A 15205-nucleotide genomic window follows, 5' to 3' on the forward strand; every position below is an offset into this window, starting at 1 on the left:
TGGAGTTTTGAAGCGTTTAGTGCGCCGTATTCGACGTGTTCGGCCCGAATATCACGAAGATGAAAGTTGGCGTTTGTTGCACGATAATGCGCCGTCTCATCGATCGACGCTTATGACCCGTTTTCACCTGATATGGCACCGTGCGACTTCTTCCTTTTCGGAAAAATGCGTTTGCCTATGAAAGGAAAGCGTTATGCAGACCTAGAGGCTATTCAAAAGGCTGTCACCGGCATACTGGTGGCCATACCGGCCAACGAGCTAAAACACTCGTTCGACATGCTTTTGGACCATGCAAAAAGCTGGACTGAAGAAGGAGACTATTTTGAATAAAATAAATTGATTTTGCCGAAAATACCATTTGTTCTGTTTTTTTGTTAAGTCCTGTTTACTTTGGAATGTACCTTGTATGAGCTAAAAATTGTAAATAGTAAAAATTTGTTTATAATGTTTAAAATCCTAATTTATTCTTTAAAATCTATGTCGCCCCCCTTAAAGTAATCTCCCTTGGTCACAATACGTTTGTGCCAACGTTTTTTCCAATCCTCGAAACAGTTGTTAAAATCAATTTCCTATCGTTCTTGAATTAAAAACCAGTCCGAGATTATTCCAGATCAATGATTTTTTTTTTCAAACTCGATCTCATCAAAATAGATCAAACTTTTGAAATTATATAAACTTCTATTTGTTGAAATGATGTTTAACATTTTGGTTTCTTTAGAAAAATTAGATTATACAGCTTTAAAAACCGGTTGTAGCAAAATTATGCAGGTAACAGTGCCAAATGTTTGCCACTCACCATACTCGGATTATCCAACGACCAATCATGGGCAATACCATTGGGATTGTTCAGATTGGGTGCGGAAGAGCCATAATCCATTGCCGGATATAACTGAGGTACCTGGTGCTGAAATTGCTGATTCGTCGAGCTTCCATAGTAATGATAGCAATGAGTCTAAACCACGACGTACCTATGCAGGGCAAAGTAAGTTCCAGTTGAAGTCTTGAAAACCTACTTACAATTATGAAAACAAAAATCGATACTAATAAACAAATTATTATAATAATTTTAACATTATTAGATACGTGCATTGGTGTTGATCCTACACGAGATATTGTGACTTTAAATGAAGACTTAACATCCGAATGCATCGACTCCGAGTTAGAGAGTTGTATGCGACCTTTCGAACTGCCGCTTATAAATCATGATGATGTTTCAAGACTGAGCCCCCCAATTAACTTTGAGAATGAAGACTTCATTACAAATCCAGGTAATTACAAATTTATGTAACCTAAAATTACATGAGAATAATAAAAAGTAAAGAAAAAAGTGGGTTTCAGAAACTTTATTCTTAACCTCATTCTCCTCTGTCAATTACCACAATTTTAGAATCGTCAAATACTAGTAGTATGGTATGTAGGACAATTATAAGTATTATATATTATTGTTTGTCTAAGGGAAGCTATATCCAAAAATTCCTTTCGATGAGAATTGTAGATTATAAAATTATCTGTAAACAAGTACGGATGCCTAAGTCGAGGTGTGACCTAATATTTTATACTCTTGTAACAACAAGGGTCAAAACTGGCTAATACTATTCATATGGTAAAATTAAACTAATTTTTCTCAAATAAGTGATATAAGATAATAAATTGAAAGATCAGAGCCTCCTGTCCCGGTTTTTTCTCTACGACCCTTCGAATACATTAAATATTATTATACACGTGGACTTAATATATGAAAATATTATATTTATATTTATAAATGAAGACGAAAACGTTATTTCCGACATAAGAATCCAAAGATTTGTACTTGAAGTTTAATTTTGAAAATGATTAATTTAATTGCAAAAATAATGAATTTTTCATTGGCATTTTACTGCAAATTTTATTTTGTTTTCTTGGTTCTTAAAGTTTGAAAACATGCTTATGTTTAGAAATATATTTTTGTACTCTTGTAACATTTTGCTACAGAGTACAATAATTTTGATCACCTAACGGTTGTTTGTATCATCTAAAAATAATCGAGTTAGATATAGGGTTATATGTATATGTGCATATGAACGATCAGGATGATAAGACGGGTTAACACAAATTAACACTTACCGATCCAAACGGGGTTAGATCGCCGAAACATCGAAACAACTACGCTCCCTCCAGGGCTAAAGAGGTGGACCTTGAACTATCTGAGCGGTCGCCAGTCATCCGTACTATTTCGAGGTAAAACATCTAAACTGAGAAGAATTAAACAGGGGGTTCCGCAGGGTGGTGTCCTCTCCCCACTACTGTTTAACTTCGACATCTCGAAACTCCCACAACCACCAGAAGGAGTTTCCATAACCTCGTACGCTGATGACTGCACGATATTGGCGTCGGGCAATGGAATCGATGGCATGTGTTCGAAGGTAAACAGCTACCTCTCCGACCTTTCTCGTTTCCTCACTGCACGAAATCTCACACTTTCCCCCACCAAATCCACAGCGACCATATTCACAAACTGGACGAAGGAGTATAGACTTGAGCTTAACATTGCAGTGGACGGCGTCAAAATTCCGACTGTCAACAATCCTAATATTTTAGGTGTAACATTCGACAGTCTATGCTCCTTCTCTCCTCATACGACCGCGATTATCGCCAAAGTACAGAGCCGCAACAAAATCCTCAAGTCGCTAGCCGGCAGCACATGGGGAAAAGACAAAGAAACGTTGTTGGCAACATACAAGGCAATCGGCCTGCCGGTCCTCAACTACGCAGCCCCCATATGGTCGCCTGGATACAGTGGTACGCAGATGAGGAAACTACAGACCTGTCAGAACACTGCACTCCGGACCACTACAGGATGCCTTTTGATGTCTCCCATTGAACACCTACACAGTGAGACGCTTATGCTCCCAGTTAAGGAGCATAATGAACTCCTCTCCAGGCAGTTCCTGCTGGGATGCTTTCGCAGAAATCACCCCTGCAGTCATCTGCTTGGAGCGGAACCGCCTCCTAGGAGCATCAAATCATTCCTGGATTACGTCGACGACGTCGTACAGTACGCCGACCGGACTTCGGACGCAACTAACTTCAGACAGGTACTGACCGCCATTCACAGCGGAGCCATTAACACCTTCACCGACTCCCTTCCCGTGAATGGCGTTCTTGGAGTTAAACCACCACCCATCGCAGACGAAGAGCTCCAGCTGCCGCGAGAAACGCGTGTGACCCTTGCGCAACTTCGTTCTGGATACTGTAGCAGGTTAAACTCTTACTTATCCAGAATAGACCCTGACATACCCGACGTATGTTCTGCATGCAACGAGTCTCCGCATGATACTGACCACCTCTTTGCATGCCCCACAAACCCCATCCATCTAACACCCTTCTCCCTTTGGTCCGACCCCGTTGAAACAGCACGTTTCTTGGGCCTACCGTTAGATGACATCGACGACAACACAAATGACATTTACTATCCCAACGGGGATTAGATTTCCGTTAAAACAACAACATAAGACGGGTTGAAATACAAGTGACTGTCTGTCTGTCCGTCCATAAATGCAAGCGATAACTAAAAGTTAAGATAATGAAACATGGTACAAGTGTTCCTTGGTAAAAAAAAGCGAGTTCGTAGATGGGTGTAATCGAAGCACTGCCACGCTCACCAAACGTCATTAAACTAAAATATATAATATAAAGTGCCATAACTAAGCACTAAATTAAGATATAAAACTGTAATTGGGCATAGCGGATCTCATTAGCAAAGGACACAGCTGCCCCTAAATTTTATTTTAAATGGGCGTGGCCACAACTTCTAAGAGTTTTAATGGACATATCTCCCAAGCCACTTAAAGTACAATATTCAAATTCACTCAGGACAAATCACATAAGCACTTCAACTGTCACTGTAAAATTGGATACAAGTGGGTGTTAACCTTCCCATATAACCATGTAATCGGAGTAACACCATGTCTACTTCCCATATAACCTAATTTTAAGTTCCATCCAATTCTTTCCCGTGCCGGCATGCAAATGAATGTATCGGGTTAAGACTTTGCCTGAATAGTGCACCTCGGACCAAATCTATTCAAGCCCCAGATACGTGGATCAAAGTTCCAATTGCAAACTTTTTTTTTAATCGAAAATACCAGCTATCCTACCTTTTAAGTTGGATCAAACTGGGCACAATGTACTAATTTTATTTAATTCGGCTCAGTAGTTTAGGTTAACCCGATACAAAACGTGACACGTAATTTATACTCTTTCAACCTTGCTACAGAGTATAATACATAGTTTTGTTCACCTAACGGTTGTACGTATCACCTAATACTAAGAGAGAGAGAGAGAGATATAGTGTTATGTATATGTATATATAAACGATCAGGATGACGAGAAAAGTTGAAATCCGCGTGACTATCTGTCTGTCCGTCCGTGCGAGCTGTAACTTTACTAAAAAGTTAGATTTATCGATGTAAATTGGTACACGCATTCCTTGGCAAAAAAAACTACGAGATCTTAGATGGGTGTAATCGAAGCACTGCCATGCCTACAAATTGCCATTAACCGAAAATGTATAAAATGCCATAACTAAGCACTAAATATCATCACAATGGGCAAAAATTTTTAAAAAAGTGGTCATCGACGTCTAATAAGTTTAATGTACATATCTCCTAAATCGCGCAGTACGAATGTTATAAGAAAATTGATGAAATCGGAAGATAATCCCGATCACTTCCCATAGTATAGCATAGTACCGTTACTATTGAAAAGTGTAATAAATCAATAACTAAATACCCCAGAGACATACAATTTTTCCTCCGAAATAGTATTAGAGGGCTTTATGGGAACCGGTGTGAAAATTGGACGATGGACGTAGTATCGCCCACTTTATGGTAAAATCCTATATCTCGGGACGCGACCGACCGATTTCGACAAAATTAATTATGTTTTTAATTCTTCTCATATATCTATGTCATAGTACGAAAATGGACGAAATCAAACAACAACCACACCTACTTTTCATATAGCACAATTTTAAATTCTATTGATTCTTTCACTTTCCAGTACACAAATCATGAAGCAATTAATATAACGGGATACAACTTTTCACTAATAATTCCTATGAAGTAACCTTATGACCAAAATTTTTCAAATCCAATAAAGAGAAACCGAAATACTTATAGTTGACTTTTAACACGTTGAGGACGGCGCAGTTTTAAGTAGTCAGCTCCATCTGGCGACTCCTAGAACGGTAAATAGCTAAGACAGATGTAGCATGGCAGAGTTAGAGCGTTGAGAGAAGCGAGCTTTCTTTTAGTTCTTGTGAAATACATGATTTTCGGAATATGTATAGCAACAAAATTACCATCCGAGCTTTCAAAGACGCGTGCTTTTAAAACAAACGGCAATTGAAGCACAGAATGTAAGAAAACAAAATGATTGAAGCGGTAGAGCACGTTGCAAACAGCATTCTCGAATAGCTGTTTGAACTTGTTCTATTTTATTAAAAAAAAAATAGTTCTGAATCAAAAACAGCGTGACCCACCGGTGGGTCACGCCGTCCTCAACATGTTAATAGAAAATATCGGCCAATGTGTGAGATATATAATTGAAATTCAGGGATAATCCTTCTCTGACAACGGTATGTCTGAATGTCAAAAATGGGTTGAATCGGGCCAATACTTCTCTTAGCCCCCATATACCTAATATAAAGATTTTCGAACTTCGACTTTGTAACTTTTTGTTGGACGAAAACTTGTCCTATCCCCTATTTAAAAAATATTTGCAAACATCCGGCTGACTTTGTTCTATATGATTTCTTGTTTAGTGTGCGGCATTTTAATAGTAAGTGGTATTGGGAAATATCGATTAAATATGGTAGTGCCCCTAACTTACAAGGTTCGTTCCAAAGTAAACAGGACTTTTTGAATCTAGCGCCCCCTGGTGGCGCCATATATTTGTCGACTGGTTCGTTAGAATCTGCTATCTTTATCCATTGTGTAGTGAGAATTTCATGTCATTTCATTGATTGGAAGTGAAGTTATTGCGTTTTAAGTGTCAGTATGTTTGTGTTATCGGTGCGAAAATGAGTTGCGAACAAAGAGCCAACATTAAATTTTGTTTTAAATTTGGTAAAACTTTTACCGAAACGTTTCAGTTGATGAAACAAGTTTATGGCGATGATTGTCTATCCCGTAGCAGAATGCACGAGTGATTTCAACGTTTTCAAAGTGGTCATGAAGACATAAATGACGATCAACATGTGGTCCAATCAAAATCCGTGATCACCGGAAATTCCAGCCTTATCATTGAAATTTATTGAAATGGAATTGAACATCTCCAAAAAGTCGATTTATCGCATTGCATTACTACTATACTACTATCACATGCAGAAACGAGAAATGTACAGAAGTTCGTAAGAAAAATGATGGTGTGCGTGTGGATGTACACGGTGCGTCACATTCATAATTCAATCTGATCTGGTTAATAATATTAGTTGTATAGGGGCTAGGAAGTTTTCGCTCAAATTTATCTATTTTTCGCGCAGAGATACCCTGTTATGTGTAAAACAAGCTCTTTCATTTTCATTGAGATAACTTACATATTGGCCGATATTGTGTTACAACGTCATCCGGAAGTTCGAAAATCTTAATATTAGGTATATGGGGACTGAGGGAAGTATTGGCCTGCATAATTCGTGTAAAATACAATATTATTCCGTTATATTATTTGCTTATTGATTTCTGTACCAGAAAGTGAAAGAAAGGTGAATTTTATCCATTACATCTCCTTCAAAGTAATCCCCACCCGCTGCAATACACTTATGCCAACAAATTTTCCAGTCATCATAGCCCCTGGAAAAATCCTTGTCGTGATGGCCGTCAGAACCTTCTTTGATTCAGCTTTTATATCTTCAATTGAGTCCAAACGGTGTTCTCGGAGTGGTCAAGTGAATTTGCTGAATAGCGAGAAGTTACACGAAGGTAAATCAGGCGAATGCGTGGTTGCGGCACGATATTAGTTGAAAATGTGGCGAAATGATCACGAATAATCAATGCAGTATGATATGGTTCATTATCGCACTTCTTTGTTCAATAAATTCAGACATAGTAAAAATCGAAGATTCACTTTTATTATCACAATGAATATTTTGACATGAAATTTAGTATAGACTAACTACCAACTTACAGAAAAAACTTTTACCGATTCGGAAAACAAGCGAAGTATAAATTCAAAATTCACCTTTGAATTTGATCACAGTAGTATAACGGTTGTGTTGAAAACTACTAAAAGTGCGATAACTCACTGAATTTTCTAAGATGGTGAGGAAGAGAGTTATAGAAGTGTAAAAATTGGCTAATAGGCATGGCACCGCACACTTTTAGTTGAAATCCTATATCTCAGGATCTACCCTACCAAGTTTAACATAATGTAGTATGTGAAGTTACGCAACCATTCCTATCATGCACTGCAAAAATAATCAAATCGGCTAACAACCACGCCAACTTCCAAAATACGAGAACTTTAAATTCCATCTGATTCTTTCCCTTCCAGTATACAAAAAAATACCAAGGAATACTTGTATATCGTTATAAAACTTTGCACCATATTTACCTTAAAAATTCCTTTTATCAGTTACGCTGCGAATTTCAATTTTCATAAAAGCATCTATCTAAAAATATATTATTACGATATTTTTATTTTTAACAACGGTTTCGTTTGTTTTTACTGTCTTCTCAAAGTGGTAAAATAATCAATTAGATCTTAGCAACCAACTTCAATTAAGTATGTGCCTTCATAATAAAGGCATTTTTTTAAAGGCCGTAATTAATTATTTATGTACATATATGTTATTCTAAATATTGATCTATTCATATTTTACAGTGCCTTCAACATATGATCCTATGAACTCATGTAAGTGAAAATTAATATTTTTTTATTATTTCGGACACTTTTTATAAAAATATGTACATATTAACGTACGTAATTGTGTAATCCTTTCTTTATACCTATATATTTTCTGAATAGGTAATGCATACTTACGGCATCCAGATTCATATTTACCTTCATTTAATGTACCCAGTGAAACTGAAGGTGAAAGCTCAAGCACTGAGGTATTTTCGAAAGCCACCAGCGAAATGCTACCCAGAAGAAAGTTAAGTGGTAAGTAAAAAAAACAGCATTTTACAAAATTTTTACGGATTTGCTTTTTATTGTAAAAGGAAATTATTTTTATTTGATTTATAATATTAAAAATATGACAAATTTTTTATGAATCTTCTTTGTATTTTTTTAGACAAATCGGAAGAAATGTATCTGTTTAGAAATCTTCACTCGAAAAATGGATCAAATAGCGACCTCTCGGTTCACTTATGTGAAATTGAAGATTCCGAGTTAGAGGAGTTTTTACCAAGCTCATCAAAAGACGTTAATAATAGATAGATAAAGGGACATTCTTCGATCGTAAAAACATTTAATTGTATAAAAGAAATATTTTTATAAGAACTTCATACTTAAAAAAACGAAAAAAAATACCGAAAAATAAATAGCGGTTAAAAGTTCATCAATAATCTATTTTTTTCTATACTTTATAATCTCTACTAATTTCTAGAGAAGTTTTAAAATATTTTTCTCAAGTACGAATAAGGGTGAATATGAATGAAAATCAAATAGTGGAACGCAATTGTAGACATGTGACGCATGTTTCATGATTGATTCTGCTCTCATTCGTTGCATTGCCATTCTTTTTTATAAAAAGTAGATTTCTAAAATGAAAAGATAACTTTTATTTCCAAAATATGATTGATGATGTTCCAAATGAAACCGCTGTATCACCCGTTTTATTAATTGAGGTTTCTGACTACATTTTAACAAGTAACTTGTAATGGGGTTTCGTCCATAGCTGAGGTATGCTCAGCCGCTCCAGGGTCAGCCTTGGGACCCATGAACCCTTAGCAAAGAAAAGTGTTTACTCTCGTAACGATGTATCCACACCCCCTTATGTCAGACCAGCGTGTAGTTATACCGCGAGTCAGATGGGAGCGAGCGAAATTGGCGCGCCAGGCGTTGACGCTTGGTGAAGTTGGCACGGTGGTTTATACGGCGGTGATGATGGAAGCGAGCGAAGTTGGCGCGCCAGGCGTTGACGCTTGATGAAGTCGGCACGGTGATTTATGCGGCGGTGATGATGGAAGCGAGCGAGATTGGCGCGCCAGGCGTTGACGCTTGATGAAGTCGGCACGGTGATTTATGCGGCGGTGATGATGGAAGCGAGCGAGATTGGCGCGCCAGGCGTTGGCGCTTGATGAAGTCGGCACGGTGATTTATACGGCGGTGATGGTCTTCTGGCTTCGCGCTGCCTATTGGTGCCGATTGCTGGGCGACCGTCCTCGCTGGCGAGCTGGAGAAAAAGGCACGCGTTCGGTGTGAAGTGCTTGCTTATATAGCAGCCAGGAATAATGGGATGCCCAACTCCTCTCTCACTGGAAGTGAGAGAACAATTGCTAAACGTCAAAACCACCTAAACTTTGACAGTTGACTGGATTTGGGAGGTTTTGACGTTTAGCAATTGGAAACGAGCGATGGCCAGATTGAAATCTTACCAAAAAAATATGTAAACGGAGGAATTTGTTGCCGCTGTTCAAGATCGCTATTAAAAATTTAAAACAATGAAAATCAAAGAAAATGCGAAATTTAAATATATTTCAAGAAACGTTTTGTAATTTGATGCATAATAGAAATCATTTTCTATTACAAATGATTAAAAACATTCATTAATTGACAACTAACAGGCTTAATTCACCTTATTAAGTATTGAAAGATCGAAAGTCAGTTGTTTTAATATATCATAAAATCATAAAAAAGTATTTAAGTGGTTTCGCCATATATTAAAAGTCCAATATATAATAATTTGCAATCGTAATAAACGTTGCGCGTTTTAATTTAAATGCCCAAAAATTCTTATTTTGTTCGATGTGGCCACAATGGAAAATGTTATAAAAAACGCTTATTTTGAGGCGCTCTCACGCTGGAATAAGTTGGGCATCCCATTATTCCTGATAGCAGCATAGCGCAGCTTTCGTCAGTGTAGTGAGGTAAGTTGTGTGCGTAGCTTTGGTCAATGCGGTGAGGTGAAGTTTACTACGTGCAGGATAGTTCTAGTATGGTGGAAAGCTCTATGTTGATGTATGGTGAGGGTAAATGATGTACCGTGTTGAAGTAAATTATTGTAAGGTGGTGAAAGCCACGTTACAAACTTAAAATCAAAATTTGCACGACTGCCGATTGTTGGAGAATCTTATCCAATGACAGCTAACAAATGTTAGGTTAGGTGGAATCGATGAGAGTACCGTAAAATTAGGAAATAATAACTGGTGTGCTGGAATATGTTTTATGGACACCTTCAAGGTATAATGTGTGTTATTAATCAAGCTTAATTTTTGATGTGTTATAGAATTCATAACTCTTAAATAAACTCGTAAAAAAAACTTATTCAAGAGATAGTATGACGACTTCATAGCATCTTGTTGCGGCAAACAGTCCCCAGATAATTTTGTGTTCTGCTAAGTTGCCGGTCCATAAAACCCATTCCTATTCAAGTTCCATTTGTATTTGGCTTAATTTTAGATCAGTCGTCGGTATGATGTAAGTGAGCACGGGCCTAAAGAAAATTTGCAAATATTATACATTCTCTGTTCAAACCAATACTTTCTTGCTTCCAGACTTTTTTTTAAATATTTGTACTTTTATAAAAAATTCGACTTTAAAAAACTTAATTTTATTGTCTTTAAGTAACGTAAAAAACTAAATGTAATGCATAATCTCATAAATCATTCATAATGACAAAAAAATTTGTGCAGGGAACATTTCAGGAACATACAAGTGGTGAACACAATGGCAGCGACAGACTGCAGCAGCACGACAGTGAACTGAAAATGGCGTTGTGCATCTTACTACATGAACATTCGTAAGAAGGCAGCAACATAACAATGGCCGGCATGTACACAAGACAACAAAGCTATCCATTTTGCATGTACACAATTTCGTTGTGGCCATACGAATACCTTTCACTTCAATGAAATTTTAATATTTTGTTCAAATGAAATTTTTTATGCAAAAAATAAGTAAATAGGTAAATATTTCTGTTTTAAATTATCAATTGTTATTACAAATGATATAATAGAGCTATTTTATGCTTTTATTTGTAAAATAACGTCAAGTTTGTTAGAGCTGTGAATAATTTTACATTTTACATATTAGTGGCATCACCCTCTACCTCCTCTTTCTATCTTCCATTCTACTGTCAACTCTACTGTCGTTGGCAAATATAGGAGGATATTGAACTTAGCGAGAACGACAACTGTCGGCCTGCAGTCGTGTAGTCGTACAGCTGTCAAAATAACAGTGTCCATAAGAACGTGTGTATTTTAATATTTGACACATGTAGTTTGCAGTCTGTCGCGCTCTATGTGTTCAGCGCACAGTCGCGACAACGATGAACGTTAGAACATAAGCGTACGTCAGAGAACATTTATCATAGAGAAGGTTCATGACGCGGAGAACGTAAAAATATTTTTGGCTAACTCGGTCGAGATTAATTTTAAGATTTGATAGATATCGCTTGCAGCAGAGATAAAGAGATCCCCAACTCTCCTGTCACTGGAAATGTGAGAACCGCTCACGTACCGAACTTTGACAGTTGACTGGATTGGGTAGGTTTTGACGTTTTGCAATTGGAATGACTGGGACGGCCAAATTGAAATTATACCAAAAATATATGTGAACGGAGGAATTTGTTGCCGCTGTTCAAGATCGCTAATAAAAATTTAAAACAATGAAAATCAAAGAAAATGCGAAACTTAAATATATTTCATGAAACGTTTTGTAATTTGATGCATAATAGAATTAATTTTCAATTACAAATGATTAAAAACATTTGATAATTGAGAATTAACAGGCTTAATTCACCTTATTAAGTATTGAAAGATCAAAAGTCAGTTGTTTTAATATACCATAAAATCATAAAAAAGGATTTAAGTAGTTACGTCATATATTAAAAGTCCAATATATAATAATTTGCAATCGTAATAAATGTTGGGTGTTTTAATTTAAAATGCCCAAAAATTCTTATTTTGTTCGATCTGGCCATAATGGAAAATGTTATAAAAAACGCTTATTTTGAGGCGCTCTCACACTGGAATAAGTTGGGCATCCCATTATCCCTGGCTTGCAGTCTGGCGCGCTCTATGTGTTCCGGGCGTGAATTAGCTTTAAAGGTCTGTGGACCTTGACAGCTGAATTAGTTATGTGTTAGTGGATATAAAGTTAAAAATATATGTATGTGTAAAATTCATTATAAATCAGAGGAACACATATTTTAAATAGTTGAATTTTTGAACTTGAAATGCAAATTATGGTTTTTGAATAAGTCAGCGGCAACTAAGTATATACAGTGGACCAATAAAGTTTACATACACCTAGTTCAATTAAATTACGACACGTTTATTTGTTTTAAAATTAATAAATTTTGGGGGTTTTTTGAAGTTATACTTCTTATGCGAGTTCGGAAAAGATTGCGTTAAATGTTTAACGCTTACATATTTACGCTAGCTTGTCGGCGAAGATGTTCGAGCAGCAAGGAGCGGTGACAATCGGCGTTTGTTTGTTAGTTTCTTTTGGCACAGCTCGGATTTTCTACCAGCAACACAATGTTGTGACGCTTTGTCGTTGTGTCAGTGTTTCGACACATTGACTCTTTTACATAGCGTGAGTTTCGGCCATGCGAAAGATGCGTGCGACACTTGTTATTATGAATATATGTATAGGGCTTGCATTTGTTTTCGTAAACATACAGACAAATGTGCCAAAGAAATAATATATGACGGAGCGCTTATGCTTGTATTTTGTATGTCACTGTAAATGCGTATGTTGGAGTGCTAATATTCTGTAGGTAACTGTATGTGGCACAGCGTCGTTTGAAGTAGCGACGCATTGGCGGCATGTATTACGGTACTATAGAATGTAAATGCGCAAATAAGCATAGTAACAGGACTATAGAAACTGTTACTGAGTGAGGTCTGATCGTATTCTGCGAACAGAGTGAAGAAACTCAGAAACCATTAGGTACTTGTAGAGCAATAAAGGGGTACGTATATAATTCAGCGCAATGTCCTCGCAGGGTCAGTTCAAGAAGTGATCTTGATTGGAACAGAACTCCCTGTGCTCGTAAAATAAAAAGTGAAGTATAAAGTGTAAAGTGTAAAACTGTGAAGTGAGAAGTGTAAAAGTGTGTAGTAAAGTAAATATAAAGACATCCAAAAGCAAATCTACATATGTATATGTATATGGCATACAAATTCTATTGGTACACATATGGTCAAAATAATAAGTACATACCTTTAGGCTGCAGTCATGATTGAATTTTGAATATTTAGTGAAGTACTCGAATACAACTATGGGTTGATTTTTATTAAATTCGATATGGTAGTACTTTTTATAGTGAAAAGAAAATGCTGAATCCACTCTTTGCAGTGGTCGTGGCAATTGATTGTTGATGTTCGTTTTCTAAGTGGTCAAAATAATAAGTACATTGTTAATTTTTTTCAGATTTTCATCAAATCGAGTGATTTATTTTAATGGTTTGCTCCTTAGGTTCTATAGCTCCATGTTTAAGACTCCTTAAAAACTAAAAAAAATTTATATATGGGTAGAAAAAAGCATTACAGGGAGGAGGAAAAGGACGTCGTCTTAATCCTTATAAAAGAGGGCCAAAGCCGTTCATTGTATTTCGTGCAGAATGCCCTAAGGATGAAAAAGAATGTTGAAACTCGCGGTTGACCAAAAAAGACATAGGACAACCATATCGTCACTCTTGGTAAAAAGGACCCATTGGTATCTTCAAGGATAATATCAGCCGATATTGGTAGCATAATATCTTCCCGAATGGTTCGACGAATACTATATCGAGCTAATTTATCTACCCGGATAGCCAGAAGAATACGATTATTGCAAAAAGAAAATTACAGATAAGATTACAATTCGCGAAAAATTATGCAAATTGGTCCAGCCCAAGTGGTCAGAAAAAGTGGGCGCAATATCTTGTGGAACGACGAAACAAAAATTAATTTGTTCGGAAATGATGCCTAACGGAATGTTCGTCGTCCCAAAGGCAAAGAATTGCATTCACAATCTACAAAAAAGATCGTTAAACACGGTGGTGGCAACATAATGGTCTGGGGCTGCTTTTCGTGGTATGGTGTAGGACCAGTACATCGTATTTCAGGCGCCATGGATAGGTTTCAATATAAAGATGTCTTGGAAAACACGATGCTGCCATATACTGAGGAAAGTATGCCACTAATATGCAAATTTCAGCAGGATAATGATCCTAATCATACTTCGACGTTGGTAAAAGATTGGTTCCAGGACAATGGTGTGAGTTCTCTTATATGACTATGTCAATCTCCAGACTTGAATCCAATTGAAAACCTTTGGGGGGAGCTAAAGCAACAGATTGGGAAGCAATCGTTCCAAAATAAGTATCAAATCAGAGAATTTTGTTGAAAAAACCTAGTATGAGATCACAATTGATACGTACCGCAAACTTATCTCCAGTATGCCAAAACGAATCTCAAAAGGAATTGAAAATAATGGCAGATATACTAGATACTGATGAAAGAAGTAAATAAAAGTCAAATAGAAGACAGAAAACTCAAAATATTACATTTTTTCATTCACAGATACCTGATGTACTTATTATTTTAGTCTTTTTATTATTTGCTAGAAATTTAAGTTTCTATTTCAACTATTATTACAAATATCTTTATTTTTATTATTTAAGTTATATATGAAATAAAATATGATATTATTTCTCTTTAAACATGAATAAAAGAAAATTTATTAGTCATTGAATGCTACACGGGCGTATGTACTTATCTTTTGACCATGTGTGTATATATGAAAATGATAACGAATATGCATATTTCACGAAGGTCATCAATTTTCTTTGAAGAAACGAAGTTCATTTGGCACATCTTCACTTTGTAATAGTCGAAATAAATATAAATTATATTTGAAATATTAATTTATTTAAAAATTAAAAAATAAAATTAAAGAGGAATAAAATTAAAATTATTGAAGTGAAACTTCTTAGACGACTACGGAAAAGGTTGCGTTAAACGTTTAACGCTTCAGTGGAGGGGGAATATCGTTGAACGATTAACGCAACTCG

The 15205-nt window shown here is 36.4% G+C and overlaps 1 protein-coding gene across 1 annotated transcript in view; it reads left to right on the forward strand.

Annotated features, from left to right (window-relative positions):
* LOC120777411 (fat-like cadherin-related tumor suppressor homolog) overlaps positions 1–8622 on the forward strand; it is an 84096-nt gene extending 75474 nt beyond the window's left edge. The window contains exons 18-22 of the mRNA XM_040108710.1: positions 719–982; positions 1080–1268; positions 7861–7890; positions 8005–8139; positions 8273–8622. Coding sequence (XP_039964644.1) covers positions 719–982; positions 1080–1268; positions 7861–7890; positions 8005–8139; positions 8273–8418 — 764 coding nt within the window. The 3' untranslated portion in view covers positions 8419–8622. The remainder of the gene's footprint in view (positions 1–718; positions 983–1079; positions 1269–7860; positions 7891–8004; positions 8140–8272) is intronic.
* The last annotated feature ends 6583 nt before the right edge of the window (positions 8623–15205 follow it).

Source organism: Bactrocera tryoni, chromosome 5, assembly GCF_016617805.1.
Source record: "Bactrocera tryoni isolate S06 chromosome 5, CSIRO_BtryS06_freeze2, whole genome shotgun sequence".
Lineage (NCBI taxonomy): Eukaryota > Metazoa > Arthropoda > Insecta > Diptera > Tephritidae > Bactrocera > Bactrocera tryoni.